The sequence below is a fragment of the Lathyrus oleraceus genome, chromosome 5 (assembly GCF_024323335.1).
Source record: "Lathyrus oleraceus cultivar Zhongwan6 chromosome 5, CAAS_Psat_ZW6_1.0, whole genome shotgun sequence".
NCBI lineage: Eukaryota > Viridiplantae > Streptophyta > Magnoliopsida > Fabales > Fabaceae > Lathyrus > Lathyrus oleraceus.
In genome coordinates, this window is record NC_066583.1 from 51,103,834 (window position 1) to 51,127,608 (window position 23,775).

Sequence of the window (23,775 nt, forward strand, 5' to 3'; positions counted from 1 at the left end):
TTGTGCAAGGGTTTTAAGATTGAACATCACAATTCTTCACCCTATCGTCCGAAGATGAACGGTGCAGTAGAAGCATCCAATAAGAACATAAAGAAGATTGTTTAGAAATGGTGAAGACATACAAGGATTGGCACAAAATTTTGCCTTTTGAACTACATGGCTATCGTACTTTGGTACGAACCTCGACCGGGGAAACCCATTTTTCTCTAGTATACGGTATGGAAGCAGTGCTCCCTATCAAAGTAGAGATCCCCACTTTAAGAGTTATAGCATACGTCAAACTGGATGAAGCGGAATGGATTCAAGCTAGACTCGATCAACTGAACCTCATTGAAGAGAAACACATGACAACTCTGTTCCATGGACAACTTTATTAGAAGCGGTTGAAGAAGGCCTTTGAAAAGAGAGTGCATCCTCAGAATATCCAAGTCGGTGATCTGGTACTCAAGAAGATCCTGCTTATCTACACAGATCCTCGGGGAAAGTGGAGCTCCAATTACGAAGGATCATACATTGTGAGAAAGGTTTTCTCAGGAGGAGCTTTGATTCTCTCAACTATGGACGGCAATGATCTGGCTTCACCCCTAAATGCTACCTAACTCAAAAAATATTATTCCTAATATGTGACCCGCTAAGTTGATATCATAAGGGGCAACTTAGGAAAAAATTGGCATCCTGGTGGACCACAAAAAGAAAAGGTCTAGGCGAAAATTAGGGATATAAAACAAAAGAATTGAAAAACCCGCTAAGTTGACCCCCCCCCCCCCCCCCCCCCCCGCCCAAAGGACCGCTTAGGCAAAAAAGGGTATCCCGCTAGATCAAAAACCTGAAAGGGAGGTCTAGGCAAAAGTTAGGGATTGACAGACAAGGACTGTGTGCTGTTAAAGATCTGTAAATCCATATTCCCAAGATGTGGAAACCCGAGCAAAGGAATCAATCCAATCACTCTCGACTGGGGAAAAGTACAAGGATTCAAAAGACATAACGGCTATAGCATAATTGGACCTCAATGGAAATCCGAGGCTTTCTCATTGCCAATTTGTTTTATGTTTTACTTTTGTGCAATTACCTCATTTAGGAATTTCTTCCTCATTGTAAACGCCCATTTACGAGTTCATTTCCAATCAATAAAATTTTCATTCAGAATCTCCTCATTTTATTCTTCTGCTTGTATGCGAAATATAACTGTTATTTTTATTTAAACGATGCATTAAAAATTTCGGGGATTAAAATAACCACGATGCCCAATTTGTTGCACACAGTGCATAGAGACATAAGATTGCGAGGGTCCATGGACCTAAGAGATTATGGGAATCGTCAGTCGCCATGGTGATCCCCCTCAACATGTCCACTCACCAGTCTGGGACATTAGAAGATCCAGCTCAAATTTCATTCTCCAGCAGGAGTCAAATGTCGGGTAGTCATTATAGCGCATACCCCGTAAATTAGAAGCCTTGCAACCCAAACAAATTTTTCTCAGCATTCATTATACGATACCCAAACTGGGGGCATTCGTAGACCCTCATTTAATTGCATCAACCTGTCACGCATAATTCATATAATCTTATTCGTACACATCATCATATGTAATTATGAAGCTTTCTAACAAGAAAGAAGCAAGCCCAAAACTTTCTTGGCACTACTCAATAGCCCATTTTCGTTGGCACCTTCCTCGAATCCAGCACTGTGGATAAACCCTTTTTCAATACCTCATCAAAATTTCCAGTTCCATTTGGAAAATCATTTATAAGCCCAGTTCCATTGTCCAAACCACCCCTAGAGTCCCGTTCTGTTGACAGTCTTCATTACGAATCCATCAAGTCCAAGTCTTTGTATTTGGCATTTCTATCCATTAAGTCCAAGTCTTTGTATTTGGACTTTCTATCCGCCATCAAGCCCAAGTCTTTGTATTTGGCCTCTCTACCCATCAAGTCCAAACTTTGTGTTGGCCTCTCTTCCCGTTTCCCTGGTAGTGTCAAGCATACATAATATCAGACCTTCATGTGTGTCTTTTCAATTTGAATTATGTTTGACCAATTCTCTCTACCCATAAATCCCAAACTTTATGTTGGTCTCTCTTCCCGTTTCCCTAGTAGTGTCAAGCATACATAATATCAGACTATCCTGTGTGTATTTGCAAATTGAATTACGTTTGACCAATCCATTCTACCCATCTCCCCAGCAGTGTAAAACATACATAATATCAGACCTTCTTGTATGTCTTTTCAATTTGAATTATGTTTGACCAATCCTTTCTACCCACCAAGCCCAAACTTCGTGTTGGCCTTTCTACCCATTTCCCCGACAATGTCAAACATACATAATATCAGACCTTCCTATGTGTCTTTCCAATTTGAATATGTTTGACCAAACTTTCCTATCCATCAAGCCCAAGTCTTTGTATTTGGACTTTCTATCCGTACAAGCCCAAACTCCGTATTGGCCCCTCCTCACTATTTTTTTCTTGACTTTGTCTAACACGAATACTATCAGACCATCCTGTGTGTCTTTGCAAATTTGAATGTGTTTAACTAGTACCTCCATGTGAGTCTGAACTTTGTGTTCAATGTTCACCACCTCCTCGAAAGACCGGACGATGTTTGGATCTTCCTTCCTTCTCTAGATAAGTATGAAACAAAAAAAATCCCCTCCAAGAACCTAGTACATGATGGATCAATCCACATCCTTTCTTCCCCAACTATCACCTCAAAGTCCGGGTTCCACTTGGAAAACCATTTTTCAAACATCTTTCACCCTTTTCTCCCCAATGGAAAATGTTCACAGTGCTTGCTAGAGAGTTTTGAAAAACAAAGAGAAAAATCTTGTTCATAAAAATACAAAGAGCTCGTTAAAAATAGAACAATCATATTGCATCAGCATTTGGAATATGTCATGCATATCTAACCTTCTTGTAAGTACTCATTTCCCACAAATAACATTTCAATCCCCAGCAGTTGCTTCACATAAAAGCTAGTTTGTTCATCCTATACTTCAATGGAGAATTTATTCATGACCTATCTTCACATTTCATTTGTTCTTGGTGTGCAAATTTTTCAATATTTTTAGTATTTAATCTCCTCCTACCTTAAATGTTTGGAAGTTGTTACTATCCATACATTCAGGTTTGAGAAGATTAAATAGGGGCACCTGTCATACCCCAAAATTCACCCTACCTTTCACAAAGTTCATCTAGGTCACTAACTTTAATCATATGTATATCCTTGTGATCATTCATTACATCTGCATAACCATGTTCCAATACAAGAGGACAAGTATCTTAGTTTCCAAGCTTTGTGCTTGCACCTAGTGGAAGCTAGGGTTTCCCTGCAGCTGGAGGTGGCTCAAACTATCAAACCCTGATTAAAGGTATCTTTTGAGGCTTGCATATGTGCTTGACATTGGGTGATTCAACTTGTAGCGGTAAATTCATGACCATCAAGTTATGGATAAGTTGGACGTCAATTAAACCAGTGTCGCCACCGTGCTTTTATTGTTTCCAAGGGAAAAGAGAAAAGTACGAACAAAACTCAAAAGATAAGAAGTTTTCAAATCAAAACTAATAAAATTCCAAAGATTACAGGTAAGGGGGTTGGTTACACAGAGGGAAGGTGTTAGCACCCAAAGTGTCCTAGGTACTGTTAGGGAGCCCTTTTTTGTGTGCATATGTATTTTTGTACAAAATGATGTTTGCAATAAATAGAGTGGAGGGATGATAAAAGAATTCATTAATTATATTTTTGTGTTTGACGAGACCTTCGTACTCGTGCCTACGTACCAACATAAAAATGAGGGATCAAAACCTCGTAGTTCGTGGTAACAATTTCAAAGTGGATGCATTGCTTTTAACTAAAATTTAAGTTTAACAAAGGCACCAAAGGCTAAAAAAAGGGTTCGAATGAGTGTTAGTTCTTTTTGTCTTTTGAAAATTTAAGTCAAGTATAGTTAAGTTCATTTACATGTTTGATTAAGAAAAGATTTTAAAAATGCAATGGCATAAGGCCAAAGTTTCAAATTTGCAGTATGGTCTAACTTTAGAAATCACAAACAAAGAAGATTTTAAAATGAGCGAGAGATCTGAAATTAAAGAAGCGGGGAAGAGATGAAGATATTAATCCTAAGAAAAAATTAAAAGTTAAGAATTGAAAAGATCTGACCAATGGGCTGCAATCCAATAGACAAGAATGTCATATAGAAACACAAATTTCCCTTTGGACTTTAGAATCAAGAAATATCAATACACAAATAGCAAGATGAAGAGCAAGGCATCAAATAAAGATATCCACATCCAAGCTTATAAACTCCATGATCTTCTTCATAGTCTCCCATGTATCATATGAACTCAAAGATATGCATTAGGCACAAGTTCAAAGTAACAGCTTCAATCAGACCATATAGCAGATGAATTCAAATGGGATCACAATACTTGCATCAGATGAAGTTTCAATTCTCAAGCACTTGGTTTCATGAAAGTTGGCATTGGCCAAGTCCTTTTGCATAGGGAGTGTTGCCTAATTCTAAGTCCAATATCTCAGAGCAAATCCAACAGTCCACACAGATGTTTTTTAAGGTTTTTGTTTTTATTATGTACATTAAGGTCAAAAGACCACAAACACAACAAGTATATACAATCACAATATAATCACAAGGTATGGCTCAAATTAGCAAAGTGAAAAATGGCATTAAAGTAAACAAGTTAAATGGTATGAATAATGGCAAATGAATAAAGACTTTAAATTAAAGTGCATAAAAGTAAATGACTTGAAATTAAATGTTAATTGTTAGTTGATTAGAAGTTAGTATTACTTTTGCTTTTGTTTTGTTTAAGTCATTCTTTGGAGAATACTCAACCCACTATTCACAAGCATGGATCCTTGAACCAAGACATCTTCCAAAGGAAGGAAAAAAGGCCAAGTTTCCACACAATACCATGAAAGAGGGGAGACTTACAATCTCACTTACTAGAATGATATGCCTTTTATGTCAACAATTTAGCGCTATGTTAATAAATCATAATTGGGCTTATGTAGAAGTCACAACTATTTGAGACCGGGAAATAGAAATTTTAGTGTTAATGCATGTTAGAGATATGGTATTGTGAATCATACTCCTAAAACATACCACACTTAAAAGAATGCAAAAGGGGTGGATCTAATTTCATCGATACTTAGGTTAGTTTTGCAATCAACTAGCCTTAGGATATAGAGATATCATAGGTCCATGAAATGAATGAGAAGATAATGGGATTGAGATGAAGAGGGAGGGGGAATGAAATCAACATAAATTGGTCAAAGGAGAACTTTTATCAAGTTAAAATCATTCATTCATTTTGGGAGATGAAATGTACATTTCATCAATCCCCTAAATCCAATGATTTTAACTCAACAAAGTCAAATCAACCTTGACCAAGGCCCAACAACACAAGTCAAACTCAACAAGTCAATATCAAAAGCTCAACACAATTTATTTTGCATTTAAACAATTAAAATCAATTAAAAAATGCATTAAATTAAATTATGGTTGGTTAAAATCCTAAAACCTCATCAAAACACGAAATAAATGGCCATGAGATTTATCATAGGTCAAACAAGGTCAAAGGATCTTGGAGAAAAAAATTCATTAATTTTGGGAACTTAAAACTATTTTTAAACAATTAAAAATATTCACAAAAACAATTAAATCATGAAAAATATTAATAATGATCCAAAAAATAGTTTTAATTCAGAAAATGAAAGAGGAATTTATTTGAAATTTTTTGGTGAAACTCTCATATTTTTTGGATCAATATTAAAATTTTAATATGAATTAATGAATATAAACCAAATAAAATAAAAATTAGAAAATAGCAAAAAATATGGACCACTTGATCTCCCTCATTAATTGAGGTGGCAGATCAAGTGGTCCTCAACGCGCGTTCCATGATGGACACGAGTCAAAGCGCTGCAGGGATGGTATTCAAAACCAACGCACGAGATTAAAACGTTATGCAAGGATCATGTGGTTCATATGAGTGTCATCACACCACCGGAGCCAAAGCTCTGGTCTCCTTCTCCGGTGAGCCTCACCGGACTGGTTCACTCACAACCATCACCAAAATAAAAAAACAAGGACATGAATTTAAAGTAAAAATGTTGAGGAGCTCGAATTTGGCCTCAATTTCTCCTAACTCCAAGTATTTTGAAAGATACAGGGAGTTGAATTTTGAGGATCATGAACTAAGTTGCTTCCCTCAAAGCAACTCAATCTTATTGCCTACATTGGTAGGACTTTAGACAACCAAAGATCAAGAAGAATTATGGAGAATTGAGTGAGAATCAAAGAGACGAAAATTTCTGAAAAATACCTTCAATGCAGGTCTGTATGAACACGGTCTTGCTTCGAATTGCTCTTGATCTTGCTCTGGACACTTGATGGAGTGGGATTGAATCCACAAAAGGCACAAGACTCTTGGAGATTTTAATCTCAAAACAGTGGAGATTCAAACTCAATTTCTAATGGAAATTCTCAAGGTTATCCTTTGAATAAGAGGGTTTTGGAGATTGGGATTCAAAGTTGGTGCCCATGGCTCTCAATTCAGGGTGCAAGGTTCTCTATTTATAGCCATATGATTGCTAAATTCACACTTGAAATTAAGTTCCAAAAATAGAAATGTACATTGCATGGATGCATGGGCGTGTGATAGGCCCATGTAATCATCTCTTCAGGTCCAAAAATGAGTACAAACATTGCTGAAGTCACATTGGTAAGCCATGCAATTGTGTATGAGAAATGCAAGTTCACTTATGCCAAATGGTCATTGTCGCAACCTAAAATGCGAGAAGAAACAACCGGCGAAAAAGGGAAAGAAATGACTGAAGAGTCGCCACCGTGCGTTATTTATCCCAAAGAAGGGGAAAGGAAACGCTCGAAGTAAACCAGGAAAAAAGGAAAGGAAAAGACAAGGTCTCGCAACCAAATCTTGGGTTTGGGAGTCGGTTATGCGAAGGGAAGGTATTAGCACCCCTACGCATCCGTAGTACTCTACGGGATCCACTTTTGTTGTTCTTGTCTAAAGGGTGTGGGTTTATCTAATGTACTATTTACTAAAAGAGGGGTTAAAAGAAAATGACTCGCACGGATGTCGCATCCACTGCATACGTATCTCATCTGAATATGAGAATCAGAGTCTTCGTAGCTCGGCTACCTATGGGTTAAGGATAAGTGTGCTCGTTAAGACATCACGTCTTATGCCTACGTATCTCATCTGGAATGAGAATCAGAGCAAACCGTAGTTCGGCTAACTACGGGGTTGGTTTTGGACGAACGACATTACTACGCAATCTACCGGATGCTCGACCTTTGGAGACTTACTCGTCTGTAGTAGAAGGAGTTAACGTGTTCTTAGGAGAAGAAAAATCAATGTGTTTGTTTGTGTTTTAGGGATGCTCATGCAAAAGGGCGGTCCTAGACGAAGGAACCGCGCTACCTTAATTGACATGCGAACGAGAGACTATACGAAGCCTAGCAATCCTATGGGGGGACGATCACACCATACAAAACGAACATGCATAAAATAAACGGGCCAACGAGGGGCTCAAACATACATGGGTAGGGCTTTAGTCAAGAGGGGTCATATCAACCTCGACAAACAAGCCATGGAAAGGTAGTCAAATGGGCTCTTAACCACTGACATTGAACGTTCGGGTAAGCAGATCAAAAGGGTAATGAGGATAAGACCTCATAGATCTTAACCCTGGACAGGGTGAGCTCATGACAAGAAGTGGGGATTCAGGAAGGTGGAACCCTCTCCACTGACCGACCGGACAAAAGATCTTGGGCTTTTATTCTGAAGCATCGACACGTAGTGTGATCTTAAAGAACGACGCACTGAATAATGGGGGATTGACTACTAATCCCTTTTATCCGTCAATTGCCTCTTTATGGAGGTCTTTAGCACCGGTGCCTCCTTTTGGAGGTCTTTAGGCACAAAAGTAAACACACAAAAACATTGCCTCCTATCGAGGTCTTCCAACTAAGAAAGCGGTAAAATGCGGGAAAAATAAAGGGATCAAGAGATCTACCGCACGGATAAAAAACCGAAGTAATAGCAACTAACGACACAAGAAACCCGGAGATCCCTCAAGCTAGCACCATCAAAGAAAGCGAGTCAGTACAGGTAATCGGAATAAACCTTTAGGTGGTATCCCACAAATAAAGTGGAATACCAAGCAAGCCATCTCTTCTAAAGTCAGGTGGGCCCTCACAAAAACTCAACAAACAGGTTAGAGTAACAAGATGGAATCAGGAGAAAACAATGCCATGACGAACACAAAACAGATTAGAGCAAACAGAAAGAACAACTGCTGTCGCGATCGCTGCTGCTTCGCTTAGCGAAAGCTTAGCGAAGCTTCGCTGCGCGCTCGCCTAGCGAGGTGCTAGCGAGCGCCTGCGAGTTTTGGGTTCTTCATGGATAACAGTACGATCTCAGAAACCCCAAACCCCGTGGTCTCCATTTCAGAAATCAAGTGATTAAACATCCAAGGTATTGTTTTATACATTCATGCATATCTAAACCCGTAGGCAAAACCTAACGATACCTCATACATTCAGAGAATTCAAATTGAAAGCACCGAGTAATGGGAATGAGGGCAAACCTGATTAGAGAGATCGATTAAAATCGAATGGCACGGCTGGATTTGCAAAGCAATGTTAGGGTTTGCGTGAGACGGAGGTGAAAAAGCGTGTGAGTCAGGGTGAACTTTTCAGAGTTGTCTGGGGGTTGCTGCAGATTAGTTCGTCTCTCTCCTTCTCTCTCTTTTTTCCCTTCTATATTTCTCCTTTTTATTTTGTTCCACTGAAACTCTAGTATTTATAACCTGATTTCGTGGCTTGGTGGGCTCAAATGAGGGTAACTCAAGCCCATGACTTTCTGTTATTTTTCTCAAAACGCGTGGGCTTCACCTAGCGAAGGATCTGCTCGCTTAGCGAGCATGAGAGTTCAGATTCGCTAGGCGAACTATTCTGCTCGCCTAGCGAGCATGACAGCTCAGGAACAGATTTTTGCTCCTTCCAGATTAGCATTCTGAATGATGAATAGACCCCATTTGAACCTGTTGGAAGTAACTCAAATCTTTCTCTTGTGTTGACTGATCACCCGGATAGAACCCGTAAAGTGTCTTGGATGATGTTCAAGCTTTTTGGATCTTATTCTGATTGACATGATGAAATGCAATATGAAAATGTTAAATGACCTAAAAATGAATGCATGAATGAGGAGGGCAAATTTTGGGGTGTTACAGCTGCCCCTATTCAATCATCAGCTAACCCGAGCAGGATGAAAGCGAACAGCTTATCATACAAACGGGGTGAGCTGTGATTGAATACTAAAGACAGACCGAAAATTTGCGCTCTGAGAGCACCACAAAAATGCTGAAATACACCGCGCTGTTTATTTTTCTTCCGATCCTCTGGCTGAATCTGAATCAGTCTTCTGACTTAATCTGGAGTTTCGATCCTCTGGCTGAATCTATACTCAATTTAGTCCTCTGGTTGGATATTAATTTTGATCCTCGGGCTGGATACGATTTTGATTCTCTGGCTGAATCTATTTTCGGTCTTCGGGCTAGACATGACTTCGATCTTCTGGCTAGATATACTTCGATCTTCTGGCTAGATCTTCTTTCTTTGATTCTCTGGCTGAATCTATTCTCGATCTTCGGGCTAGACCTGACTTCGATCTTCTGGCTAGATCTTCTTTCTTTCGATTCTCTGGCTGAATCTATTTTTGGTCTTCGGGCTAGACCTGACTTCGATCTTCTGGCTAGATCTAGATTGATTTGATGATAAATTCCCATCATCAGGATCTCGCATCTGAGGCATGCGCTGGTTGACCCTCTTTCGAAATCTACACCCAATCTTCATGTTAGATATGCAGCTTCGAGAATATTCCACTTTTTGGGCTTTGTACATATTCTTCAGGCTAGAACACGTCGTAACGACTCTTCAATTAGATTTTGTTTTTAAATTGCGATCCGCGGGCTGGATCCTCTTGTAGGTTGATTTTTCGTTGAGCTGTCAATCTACTCCTCTAGGTGGCTTGCTGGGGAAATAACGCTTGTAGGCGACTCTCTGGCTGAATCTTCAAATTGAACCTCAGGCTGGCTCACACACTTGATCCTCTGGCTGAATCTCATGGCTTTGGTTGTAAAGTAATTCTTCAGTCTGCTTTGAAGAACCTGTTTATCAGCTTATGTGTATGCTTGATATGCATGCAAATGCAAATGTTATGCATGGTGCAAAAAAAGAAAGAAATCGGCTTGGGGAAACAAACTCCGGCAGGGAACGGATCGCTGCATCAATCCTTGAATGCTCTGTGGGGAATGATCCATCTGCCGGGACTGGGGAGCCACCGAAAACAAATCGGCTTCTTTTTTTTTTTTTTTTTGAAAGTTGACCTTGCTGGGGATATGAACTTGCTAATCGTCCTTAGGCTGAGGATCAAAACAGATCTGTTAAAAATATTCTACTGGGCAATGAGATGAACACTGGGGGCACCACCCTCTTGACTGTTGGGTATGCAACTACTCCGCGGTCGCTGAGGATACAAGGTGCAACTCTACTGGGGGACATGCTCTGCGGAGGAGAGACTTTGTCAACCGCTTGGGGATGAGGATTCATGACTTGGCATCCGGTTCTTGTGACCTGCAATCACACACGTATGTCCCGGGGGAATTACTCGGTTTGAATTCACTATCCGGGATTAAGCACATTCAAAGCAATTTTAAATGTTTTCCTATGCAAATTATCTGTAAAAGCCACCATTATGTTCAGATGCAATATGTTTTATCAAAAATTCGGACATTTTTTATTTTGCAAACAAACTGATAAATGAAAAATAAAGAGACTTTTTAACTGAATTATTCGACTTTTATTGGTTGAAAAATTTGTGCCAGGAATAGGCGAGTACATCAGGAAGTTGATCCCTAAAAAGAGGCGATCGCTATAAATTGAACAAACGAAAATTATCCTAATGGCAATGTGGATACGGGGTCCCACTGAGTTCCGACTCTGCTATGGCTCGTATGACCTCAAGACGCCCTGCTCATCTTGCTTTCTAAAGTGGATGATTAGTCGATCTTTAACCTTCGAAGATTTCCGGATTGAATGAAACGGTGATATAACACGGATAAACTCAGATTGCAGTCATTCGCTTATTCCCTCTTTTGCGTGGACCGCCCTTTTGGGTTTTCAATCCACCGGGATACCCTTTTTTGCCTGAGCCGCCTTTTGGGTTTTCGACTCACCGGGTGTACATTTTTTTTATTTATTATATTCCTAATTTTTGTCCGAACTTCTTCTTTTTCTTTTGGTTCGCCGGGATGCCCTTTTTTGCCTGGACTTTCTTTCTTTTATCCAGCGGGTCAATTATGCGAAGTATTTTTTAACTGCGTCTGAGTTGATAGGGGATGGGAAGTCTTCGCCATCCATGGTTGTTAGCATCAGAGCTCCGCCAGAGAAAACCCTTTTAACCACGTATGGACCCTCATAGTTCGGTTTCCATTTGCCCCTGTGATCTGTGTTGGGAGGAAGAATTCTTTTGAGTACCAATTCACCGACTTGATACTCCCGAGGGCGCACTTTCTGATCAAATTCTCTCTTCATTCGTCTCTGATATAGTTGGCCATGACATATGGCTGCTAGTCTCTTTTCCTCAACTAGGCTCAGCTGATTGTATCGAGAACGGACCCATTCTGCTTCGTCAAGCTTGACATCCATCAGGACCCGCAAAGAAGGAATTTCGAATTCAACCGGAAGAACTGCTTCCATGCCATATACAAGCTGATAAGGTGTTGCCCCGGTGGATGTTCTAATGGAGGTTCGATACCCCTGTAATGCGAATGGTAACATCTCATGCCAGTCCTTGTATGTTGCCACCATCTTTTGCACGATCTTCTTAATATTCTTGTTAGCTGCCTCAACAACGCCATTCATCTTTGGCCTGTAAGGAGAAGAATTGTGATGCGCAATTTTGAAGTCCCGGCAAAAGCTCTGCCATCATTTTGTTATTGAGATTCGAACCATTATCAGTAATGATCTGCTCGGTGTCGCATCCGCGAAAAACAACCGGCGGGAAAAAGCAAACAAACAGAGCCGCCACCGTGCGTTATTTATCCCAAAGGAGGGAAAGGAAACACTCGAAGTAAACCTGGAAAGGAAATGGTCTTACGACCAGAGATTGCAAGGATCGGGAGTCGGTTACGCAAGGGGAAGGTATTAGCACCCCCACACGTCCGTCGTACTCGACGGGATCCACGCTCAGAAGAATAGAATAAGGTTGCTGAATAACTGCTCAAAAAGAATGCACGCACACTGGAATAAAACACAGATGGAAGAAGGGGGGAACGGGCTCGCTAGGATATCGCATCATATGCCTACGTATCTCATCTGGAATGAGAATCAGAGCTACCGTAGTTCGGCTAACGCACGCCGAAACAAAACACAACACAAAGACGCTGAGACATCAGAGCAAACACACAACTGGAAACGGAATGCCAATCGCTGGTCTTACATCCAACTCCAAACAAAAGAAACAGGAAACAGATAGCCAGTCGCTGGGCTTACATCTGACTCCACAAACAAACAACAAACTGGAAACCGAATGCCAATCGCTGGGCTTACATCAGACTCCAAACAAACACACAAACGGGAAACCGAATGCCAATCGCTGGGCTTACATCAGACTCCAAACACACACACAAAGCAGAAGAGTTGAAAAAGAAAAGGGTTGAACACACAGACTAGAAGGGAGTCGGGAACTCGGACCTCATAGCTGTCAAGCAAAACACATGCAAAAAAGAAAAGGGGTGCCCGGAGAGATCTCGCACGATCTCCTGCCTACGTACCTCATCTGGTATGAGGATCAGGGCGACGTAGTTCCCCTTAACAGGGAAAAACTTCTATCCTAACCAGAGACTAGGGAAATAACAACTAAAAGGAAGACTACGACTCGAGCCTAGAAGTTTTCATGCAAACAATCCCTATATGGAGGTCTCTAACAAGAGTTCGACTCACACAGGCAGTGGGTCAACTCAAGTCTATCTCTACGTACGTTCAACTTCCTTGAAAGTTGATCATACGACTCCTTACAGAAAGGAGATGAGAAGCAAAAGCAGATAAACAAGCATAGGTGAACAGGTATCACACGCTATATGCAAACAAGTGGCTCATACAAGGCTGGGCTTTAGTCGAGGGGTCATATCGACCTCGACAAATAAGCCAACTGGAAAGGTGTCTGAGGCTCTTAACCACTGACATTGACCGTCAGGGTGAGCAGATGAAATGGGAGATGAGGGTTAGACCTCACAGCTCTTAACCCGGGCCTGGGCGAGCTTGAATCAATGAAGGTGTGGGAGTCCAGAATGAGGAACTCTATTCCACAATGACTGACTCTATATATAAGATTTTGGGTGTTTATTCAAAATGCATCAGCACGTAGTGCAAGCAAGATGAAAGACTCAACTGAATAGCAGGGGATGGATTGCACATCCCTTCTATCTGCCAATGCCTCTTCACTTAGGAGGTCTTTGAAGTACATGGCATAAATATAAACAATCACAAACATTGCCTCTTAAGGAGGGCTTCAGACAGGTGCCTGCCAAAGATAGCAGGTCTTCCAGACTACATGGAGTTCAAGAGATTACCTAAGTGGTATGCCAACCACAAGCAAAGCAAAGCAACTCAAATAATGAGTTAAAGCGGCTAAAGTACCTGTAAGAAAATCTAAACCATCAGTATTCTATTCAGACAAACAACCAACAGTTAACAGATAACAACAGACAGACAATCCCAATATGTACAACATGTAAGCCATAAGAGGCAAACACTCAAGTGATTCACCAAAGGACCTACAAAAGAACCCAAGGTTAGCAAACATAGCAAATAGCCAAGCTCAAATGATGAGGCAACATCAATCATGGAGATGAATGCTTGAACCTGAAATTCAAAGCTCAAATGTGAGTACAAACCCCTAGGGCAAAGCCTAGGGTCAAAGGTGAATCAAAAAGTCAAAACAGAACTTGATATTCAACAAGAAGCATCTACAATCAAGCAAGAACATGTCCTAAAAAGGACCAAGTCAAAAGCATTAAGCAAAGTCATTTCATGAGCATGAGAAGGCAAAGGCAATTTCAAAGCATACAATTGATCATCAAGAATCAAAATTCCATATTAAAACAGAAATGAATCAAACAATTCTAGAAATTTTTATGTGCATACAGCATGTCAAGCACAATCATCATGCCAAAAATTAGAATCAACAGAGGTCATTTGATAAGGCAATGAAAATGAACAAATATGACATCAAATTGTGTGACACACATTGTCACACCCTACAATCATGTGCATAAAACAGAGATGAAAAATGATAAAAATACCAAACTAAGTCTCAAAGATCAAGCATCATGTTAGGAATCATCACACAAAATTTCATGGCAATTGGATCATTATTGAGCATTTCATGATAGAATGAATGAAGCATATCACATTTTTCATCATACTCAAATAACAGTCCACAATCAAAAATCCAGAGATGATAAACACATGAACATTTTGCAAAAAATTGGGAATTAATTGGATGTGTTTTCAATTTTTAATGATTTTTTGAATGTGGAGGAAAAATATGAAATAACATGTGACATATGTACATGATATTTGGAGGGAGAAGAGAAAAGGTGAATTAATTTGAAAATGTGGAACCAGGCAGAATCGAAGTGAGGTCATTGGCTATGGGCGCACATCCTTAAAACACAGTCGTTTCACACATGAAGAATTAAATGAAAAAAATGAAGCCAAACGCTCAGGAAGGATCGAACACGCTACGCATGGGTGAAAGGCGCGCCAACAGTGTTTTTCAAAGCATGAACCAGAGTGAGCCCTAGGTACTGTAGCGCACGGCCAGGCATGGAGGAAACCACCGTCTTCTTCATGAAGACGGTGGATGGACAGTAACGTCCAATTATTTTTTTTCCAGAATTTGCTAAAAATTACATCATTCAAAAGCTCTTGTTATGTAGGTTCCAAATCTAACAACATTTCATCCTAACAATCCACGAATTAAGAGAATCGAAGACAAACATTTATGAATATCAAACTTTAATTTCCTGGCAATGGTATTTTGTTCCCATGATGCACCAAATTCAAATTTGCAAATTTCCCTCCAAAATGGTCATGAATGGGCAAATGATTATATGATGAAATTTCATGCAATGCCATGCTTGATTTGGAAAATATAGGTCAAGACAAGAATTTTGCAAAAAGAATGGCTTCATTTGGAGTTTTGAGCCAAAAGTTATGGCTTGTTGAAGTTCCATGCACACTTGGCAATCATTTGACCATATCTTCTCAACCATTCATCAGATGCTCATGATCTTGGACTTTTTGGAAATGGGAGAGAAAGATCTTCAACTTTCATGTTGGACAAAATTTCATTCGAAGCTTCTTTGATGATGTAAGATCAAGTTGAATTTGGACCAAAATCTTTCCATTTTTGGAAACTTTCAATTACAGGTCACTTTCCATTTTTGGAAACTTTTGATCTGACCTCAAATCTTCAAGATATGTATTTGACATGATGAATAAGCCTCTTTGGGACATGAATGAAGTGTCTCAAACCATTTCTCCCCCTCCTAGCCCTCAGTTGACTTTCAGTTGACTTTTATGGGCCCCAGATGACTTGAAAATGCACTGTGGACTTTGAGCATCTACCATCTGAGAAAATGGCTCAGAAATGAACCCCCAACTTATACAAGCTCAATAAAATCATATGATGATCTCCTTCTCAAGAAAGACCTCATCTCCTTGAAAATCCTTGGTTGGAAGAAAACACTGATTAGGGTTGACTAGAGGTCAAAACCCTAATCCCAAGGAACATGAACATGAATTCTGAAACCTTTGATAAGGACATAACCATGATGATGATGATGTACCCTTGCAATCAAGATAATGCTCATCCTCCTTGAAGGATCAAGAAACCCTAATTGAAGCACAAACCCTCAGACGGCTAGTGATCAATTCAATAAGACCCTCAGGCTTGAACCACACAACTTCTCCATCTCTGACAAGACCCACTACGCCAAAAAGGTTTTTTAACAGCGCATCTTAGACAGCGCTTTTAAAAGAAAGCGCTGTCTAAGGTTAAAATAAAAATAAAACACGGAAAATGTTCTAAAAAAATAATGAAAGCGCTGTCTAAGGGGGGGTCTTAGACAGCGCTTTTAGAAAGCGCTGTCTAAGACCCCCCCCCCCTTAGACAGCGCTTTTAGAAAGCGCTTTTAAATATAGACCTTAGTCAGCGCTTTTGAGAAAGCGCTGTTTAAAGTCTTTCAATTAAAAAAAAAAGTTAGGAGTAATTTACAACTAATAACTTGTGTCATCCATAGTTGCATATTCAAGAAACAAACACTTGAAACAATCATTTATTTCCACTATTAACCCAAAAAAAGAAATCATTTCCGCGCCCACCAAAAAATTAAAAAAAAATCACTCAATCACTCACCCAAACACCATTCTCTCCGTCCCCAAAAAATCAAATACAGAAAGAAAAAAAACCACTCTCAGTACGACACCGTTTCGCATCTCGCCGGCAACAATGGACGACGAAGAAGAACAACAAAAGCTTCCAGATCTAGTAAAAGCTCTCGTCCACCATCTACTTTCTCAAAACCTTCCCCCAAATTCCCCACCCTTAAACCCTACCTCCTCTCACTTCCAAAACTCCCTCCGTTACGCCCACCGCATTCTCTCCAGCCACCTCACTCCCTCCGTAACCCCCGATGCCGCCGCCATCGCCGAATCCATCAAACGCCGTCTCGCCACCGAAGGTAGATCCTCTGAAGCCTTATCATTCGCTGACCTATATACCAAATTCGTTTCCAAAGCCGCCGATGTTGATAACAAGTGGGCCCTACTTCATCTCTTCAATATCATTTCTCAAGATCGTAAAACCGCCGTTAAATCTCAACTCGATGCTTCCGTTTTTCTTCCGAATTTAACTATCTCCGATAACAACGTTGGTCCACGCCGTATTGAAAATAAGGGATGGAGCGACGGTGTTGTTGTTCTTGCTAAGGATCCTAATAATCGCTGCGACATTGCGTTTCATGAGTATGTGAAATTGGTTAAGGAAGAAAACGATGTGACGGAAGAGGCTATGGTGACTGATGTGCTTTATGCTTGTCAAGGAGTTGATGGTAAGTATGTGAAATTTGATAATGAGAATAACTGTTACGTTTTGTTGGATTCAATTAGGGTTTCTAGGGGAACTACGGGTATGGTTTATAGGCTTTGTGAGTTAGGGGTTTTGTTTAAGAAGGTTATTGGGTACATAGAGTAGAGTTTGGGTCGTTTTCAGACTGAAGATGTGGGAACTGTTGGCCAAGCTTTTTGTTCTGCTTTGCAGAATGAGTTGAGTGATTATTACAAGTTGTTGGCTGTGCTTGAGGCTCATTCTTCGAATCCGATTCCTTTGTTTTCTGAATCTGCAAGTTCTGTCATCAGAGAGCTATCATTCCTGTTGAAGATCAAAAGCCATTCCTTCATTCTGCTTATCAGAATCACTCCAAGGGCTTTCACATAGACATCAACATGCTTCCCAGTGAGTTGTTATTCATTTGCTATCTCTTTGATCTATAATATCATCATTGATTATCAACTGTGAACTTATATATCTCTAGTTGAAATTTATGATTTTTGGTTTTCCGTAGCATGATGATGTAAATCGTATAATTGTTGCAGAGCCATTAACGTCAATTGATGATTCGTCTTCTGCAAGTGATGGATCAAAGGTGCGCGTGGCTTATCAGGTATCGTGCGTAAGCAAGCGTTTGTATTTACTATTCAGCTGAACTATCCATGACATGACATTGTTTGTTGTGCTACTGACGAATCATTTGTTCGATATAGGGAGTGCCGGGAGCATACAGTGAGGATGCAGCTTTGAAAGCGTATCCAAATTGTGAGACTGTGCCATGTGACGATTACGAAGCTGCATTTAAGGTTCCATTATTCAATTTATGACTTGCTTGACGCTTTAGTTTCTGAATTATAACTGCTGTATTGATATATTCATATTTTTTCTCTAGGCAGTTGAACTGTGGTTGGTTGATAAAGCGGTTTTACCAATTGAAAATTCTGCGGATGGAAGCATCCATCGCAATTATGACTTACTTCTTCAACATAAGTTGAATATTGTCGGAGAGGTGCAGCTGCGTGCTAACCACTGTCTCTTAGGATTGCCCGGTGTGACAATGGAGGAACTCGTCAGTGTTGTGAGTCATCCTCAGGTTGGTTGGTTATCATGTACAATCTTGTAATGAATGAAATGATACATTATGTTTCCTACTCAAACACGCTGAATAATAGATATGCTTTAAAATCTGCAATGACTTTTGTTTAATACAATTTATCAGATTGCATCAAACGTATTTTCAGTGGAATCTATTGGCTTATCTAAACAATGCCGTCATTTATGATTTGTGCAGACTCCTGATACTGCGAACTGTATCTCTAGAATATGCTTACATATTGACTATGAATAACCGAACTTTTCATATGCAGGCTCTTGCTCAATGTAGGACGGTGCTGAACGATTTAGGTGTTGATAAAGTTCGTGACCAGGATACTGCCGTTGCTGCTAAGGTATATTAAGAATTTTCTCTGTGTGAAAGTACATATGGACTAGTTTGTAGAGTGGCGCGTCATAACTATTGAGATTTTGTTGACAGACAGTGGCCATAAATTGTGTAAGACACACCGGAGCCATTGCAAGTTCCCGAGCTGCAGAAATATACGGCCTGGACATTCTTGCTGAAGGAATTCAGGTAATAACGTTTTGGAAGATTGAGCTGCTAAACCATATCTGAGTTTGCTGGTCTAAGTCAAGATTAAAGTTGAGGTGTTTTTTGCTATCTTTATAGGATGATGATGAAAATGTTACCCGTTTCTTGGTCCTTGCGAGGGAGCCTAGAATTCCAGGAACTGACAGGCCCCATAAGGTATACAAGTTGTTATTAAATACGACTACTTGTTACTGTTTGAATTTGCTGACTGGTTTGTGAATTTTCTGAAACTTAGGATTTATAATCCATATTTTTTTTTTCATATGTAGTGTCCTCAACAACGTAATCAAATAGATTGCGGGTATTTCATGTTGAGGTTTATGCGAGATACTCTTGCTTTGGGCCGATTAAAGATTCCCACCGATGTATGTATTTCTAACTTATGAGTTATTTTTATATTTACACATATCTCATATAATTAAATAGTTGGAATTAATTCAAAATATGTTATATTATTATGTAGTACTTTGATGAATTCAAGTGTGCATTTTATACAAAGGATCAAGTGGACGAAATCAAAGAGGAGTGGTGTCAATTCATGATAAAGCTCAATGTTTGTTCATAAATTTGTGTAATTAATGTGTACATTTGTAGTATATGTTATGACTTGTAAATGTGTACATAAATTTGTATATATTTTGATACATTTAAGGCAAAATTGGTTTGAATTGGTATATATATATTTGTTAGCCAAAAATTGGTAGAAAAAAGGCCAAAATGGCATATATAAAATGTGATAATTGTCTGTCAAAATCTGGTTGAAAACAGGTTGAAATTCTGGTTTATAAACCTGGAAAAAATGTGGTTTAAAACAAAAGCTTCAAAAATTTTCGTATACCTTAGACAGCGCTTTTGTAAAAAGCGCTGTCTAAGGGGGGGATTAGAAAGCGCTTTAGGCAAAAGCGCTGTCTAAGGGGGGGCTTAGACAGCGCTTTTTGAAAAGCGCTGTCTAAGGTATACCTAAAAAAATTAAAATAGGAGGGTCTTAGAAAGCGCTTTTGGCCAAAGCGCTGTCTAAGGGGTGGGGCTTAGACAGCGCTTTTCAAAAGCGCTGTCTAAGGGTGGGGGCTTAGACAGCGCTTTTAAGATTTAAAAAAGCGCTGTCTAAACCTTTAGCAGCGGAGGTTTAGACAGCGCTTTAAAGCGCTGTCTAAGGCTAAAAAAAGCGCTGTCTAAGGTCTTGTTTGTTGTAGTGACCTTAGAGGATGACATGTCTTATTTTCACATGATATGCGACATGCAAATGCCTAATGTCCTAAAACATGAAATGCAATATGCTAAACTAGTCCCAAGAAGAGGAGGGCAAATTTTGAGGTGTTACACTCGGGAACTCCATATCTGCAGATGATATCTCTTTTCAGAAATCTGGCCACCACCTGCTTCGTAACATTCGCATAGGATGTTGCTTCCACCCACTTAGTGAAGTAATCAATAGCGACCAAATGAATCTATGGCCGTTGGAAGCAGTCGGTTCGATCTTGCCAATCATATCAATGCCCCACATTGCAAAAGGCCAAGGTGACGACATGACATTCAATGGGCTTGGAGGGATGTGCACTTTATCCGCGTAAATCTGGCACTTGTGACACTTTCGGGTGTATGCGCAACAGTCTGCCTCCATTGCTAACCAATAATACTCCGATCTTAACAACTTCTTAGCCATTGCATGTCCTCCGATATGGGTACCGAAAGATCCCTCATGTACTTCTCGCATTAACATGTCTGCTTCCTGCTTGTCCACACATCTGAGCAAGACCATGTCGAAATTTCACTTGTACAGAGTATCATCTGAGTTCAGAAAGAAGCTACCGGCTAACCTCCTCAATGTCTTCTTATCGTTCGAAGACGCCCCAGCTGGGTACTCTTGACTCTTCAAGAAATGCTTGATGTCATGATACCACGGCCTATCACTAGATACTGCATCGACAGCAAACACATAGGCGGGTATATCAAGCCGGGATACATCAATTCTGGGTACGTAGTTCCAACATAGCACCTTAATCATCGAAGACAAGGTAGCCAAAGCATCAGCAAATTGGTTTTCTTCACGAGGAACGTAATGCAGCTTCACCGTCGTAAAGAAAGTCAACAGTCTTCTCGTGTAGTCTCTGTAAGGAACCAAATGAGGTTGATGTGTATACCATTTCCCGTTGGTTTGATTGATGACCAAAGTTGAATCCCCGTATACATCCAGGGTTTTAATCCGTAGGTTGATGGCTTCCTCAAGTCCTAGGATACAAGCTTCGTATTCGGCTTCGTTGTTGGTGCAGGGAAAAGTTATTCTGGCACAAAAAAGCATATGAACCCCCTTCGGTGTGATCAACACTGCACCAACTCCGCGACCATTGACGTTGACCGCCCCATCAAACATCATAATCCATTTGGATTCAGGGTCAGGCCCCTCCTCCGGGAGTGGTTCCTCGTAATCTTTCGATTTGAGAAACATGATGTCCTCATCAGGAAAGTCGAACCTCATAGGTTGGTAATCATCAATCGGTTGCTCTGCAAGATAGTCTGACAAGACACTTCCTTTGATGGCTTTTTGTGAAGTGTATTGGATGTCATACTCTGTCAGTATCATTTGCCACCTAGCAACCTTTCCGGTAAGCGCTGGCTTTTCAAAAATATACTTGACTGGATCCATCTTTGATATCAATAGAGTCGTGTGAGTCAACATATACTGCCTTAGTCGGCGAGCAGCCCATGCCAAAGCGCAGCAAGTTTTCTCGAGCAGCGAGTATCTTTGTTCACAGTCGGTAAACTTTTTGCTAAGGTAGTATATTGCATGCTCTTTTCGACCTGACTCGTCATGCTGACCGAGCACACAACCCATTGACCTTTCTAACACAGTCAAGTACATGATCAACGGTCTTCCCTTTACTGGAGGCATTAGAATCGGGGGCTCCTGCAAATACTCTTTTATTCTTTCAAAGGCTTTCTGACAATCATCATTCCACCTGACCTCTTGATCTTTTCTCAGCATCTTGAACAATGGCTCGCATGTGGCTGTAAGATTAGATATGAACCTTGAAATGTAGTTCAATCTGCCCAGGAAGCTACGAACCTCTCTTTCTGTTCTAGGTGCAAGCATTTCTTGAATAGCTTTTACTTTCGCAGGATCTACCTCTATCCCTCTTTCACTTACAATGAAACCTAACAGCTTACCAGTTCGCACTCCAAAAGTGCACTTGTTCGGATTCAGCCTTAACTTGAACCTTCTTAGTCGTTCAAACAACTTCTGCAGATTGTCCAGATGTTCTTCTTCTGTTCGGGACTTGGCAATCATGTCATCCACATAGCATTCGATCTCTTTGTGAATCATATCATGAAAAAGTGTTACCATAGCCCGTTGGTATGTTGCCCCTGCGTTCTTCAACCCAAAAGGCATGACCTTGTAGCAGAAGGTACCACATGGTGTGATGAATGTCGTTTTCTCCATGTCTTCCGGTGCCATCCTGATCTGATTATAACCGGAGAAACCATCCATGAAAGAATATACGGAGAATTGAGCTGTGTTATCAACCAAAACATCGATGTGAGGTAATGGGAAGTCATCTTTCGGACTAGCTCTATTCAGATCTCTGTAATCGATGCACATCCGTACTTTGCCATCCTTCTTGGACACTGGTACGATATTGGCAACCCATGGTGGGTAGTTGGCCACAACGAGAAACCCTGCGTCCCACTGTTTCTGAACTTCTTCTTTGATTTTCATTGCCATGTCAGGATGAGTTCGGCATAACTTCTTCTTCACCGGCGGCATATCTTCATTCAATGGTAACCTGTGCACAACAATGTCTGTATCCAAACCTGGCATATCTTGATAGGACCAAGCAAAGATGTCGACGTACTCACGAAGCAAACTGATCAACTGTTCTTTCACCTCGGCCTGTAGACTGGCCCCGATCTTGATCTCTTTCTTGTCGTCTTCGGTACCAATGTTGACGGTCTCAATCACCTCCTGATAAGGTGTAATAGCTCGGTCCTCCTGTTTCAACAACCTGGCTAACCCTTCAGGCAATTCACAATCTTCCTCAACCCCTTCTCTAGCTTGATAGATAGGATTGTCGAAGTCATACTTGGCCATAGCAGTGTCGTTAGCAGTGAGATCCGGGTGATCAGCTCTGCATGATGGAGGATCATGCTTTACCTTAGAACGAGAGATTTTTTTTATTGGAAAGAAAACGAAAAAGAAACATTGCCATGTTTTTTTGTAAAAGTAAAATAATTGAAAGAAAGAGAAAACAAAATTGTTTGCAAAAGTTGTCCTTTATTGATGATGAAAACAATTGCGAAATGTAACTAAATGGATGGCCCTACAGATGAGTCATTACACCTTGGCCAAAGTGTAAGACTTTATTATGCATGTAATAAAAGGAAAACAATAAAAATTACTCTTTTAGTAGAGTAACCCGGACGACTTTTTCAGACGACCAATTGTTGAGCTTTTCTCCCGAGACACACGGGCGAATCCAGCTATCTAAGTCATAGTCGCTATCAGCCTTGTCTTCATCTGCAGCATTGATGATGTGGGGAGGAACCAAACCCCCGCTGGAGAAAGCACCGGCTTCATTCTTCTGAGACCCCGGAGTAAACCCCAATCCAAACTTGTCTTCTTTGATGATTGGCTCCACAAATTTGCCTCAGCCTTGGGCATCACCAGCTTTAACCACTTCAACAGCTTGCTTATATGAAGAGATAGAAGTTCCGACCTTCTCGGACTTAGGTGAAAAGACAGCTTCGGGTGCGACCTCACTGATGTTTATGGCTTCAAAGCCCTGACACAGCATCTCATGCATCTCGCCATCCATCTCCACATACTTAATGTAGACAGGTGGCTAACAAAAATATCCTCTTCACCACAGACAGTGACGACCTGACCTTCTAGTTCATATTTGAGCTTCTG

At 40.5% G+C, this 23,775-nt stretch overlaps 1 protein-coding gene across 1 annotated transcript; it reads left to right on the top strand.

The window, feature by feature from the left end:
* The first annotated feature begins 16,425 nt into the window (after positions 1-16,425).
* LOC127078671 (arogenate dehydratase/prephenate dehydratase 1, chloroplastic) lies at positions 16,426-22,600 on the top strand. Its single transcript, XM_051019104.1, has 10 exons — positions 16,426-17,222; positions 17,530-17,626; positions 17,767-17,834; positions 17,935-18,027; positions 18,114-18,314; positions 18,589-18,669; positions 18,756-18,851; positions 18,948-19,025; positions 19,139-19,226; positions 22,596-22,600. The coding sequence occupies exons 1-10, from the start codon at positions 17,193-17,195 to the stop codon at positions 22,598-22,600; spliced, it is 837 nt and encodes a 278-aa protein (XP_050875061.1). The 5' UTR covers positions 16,426-17,192.
* Positions 22,601-23,775: the final 1,175 nt, after the last annotated feature.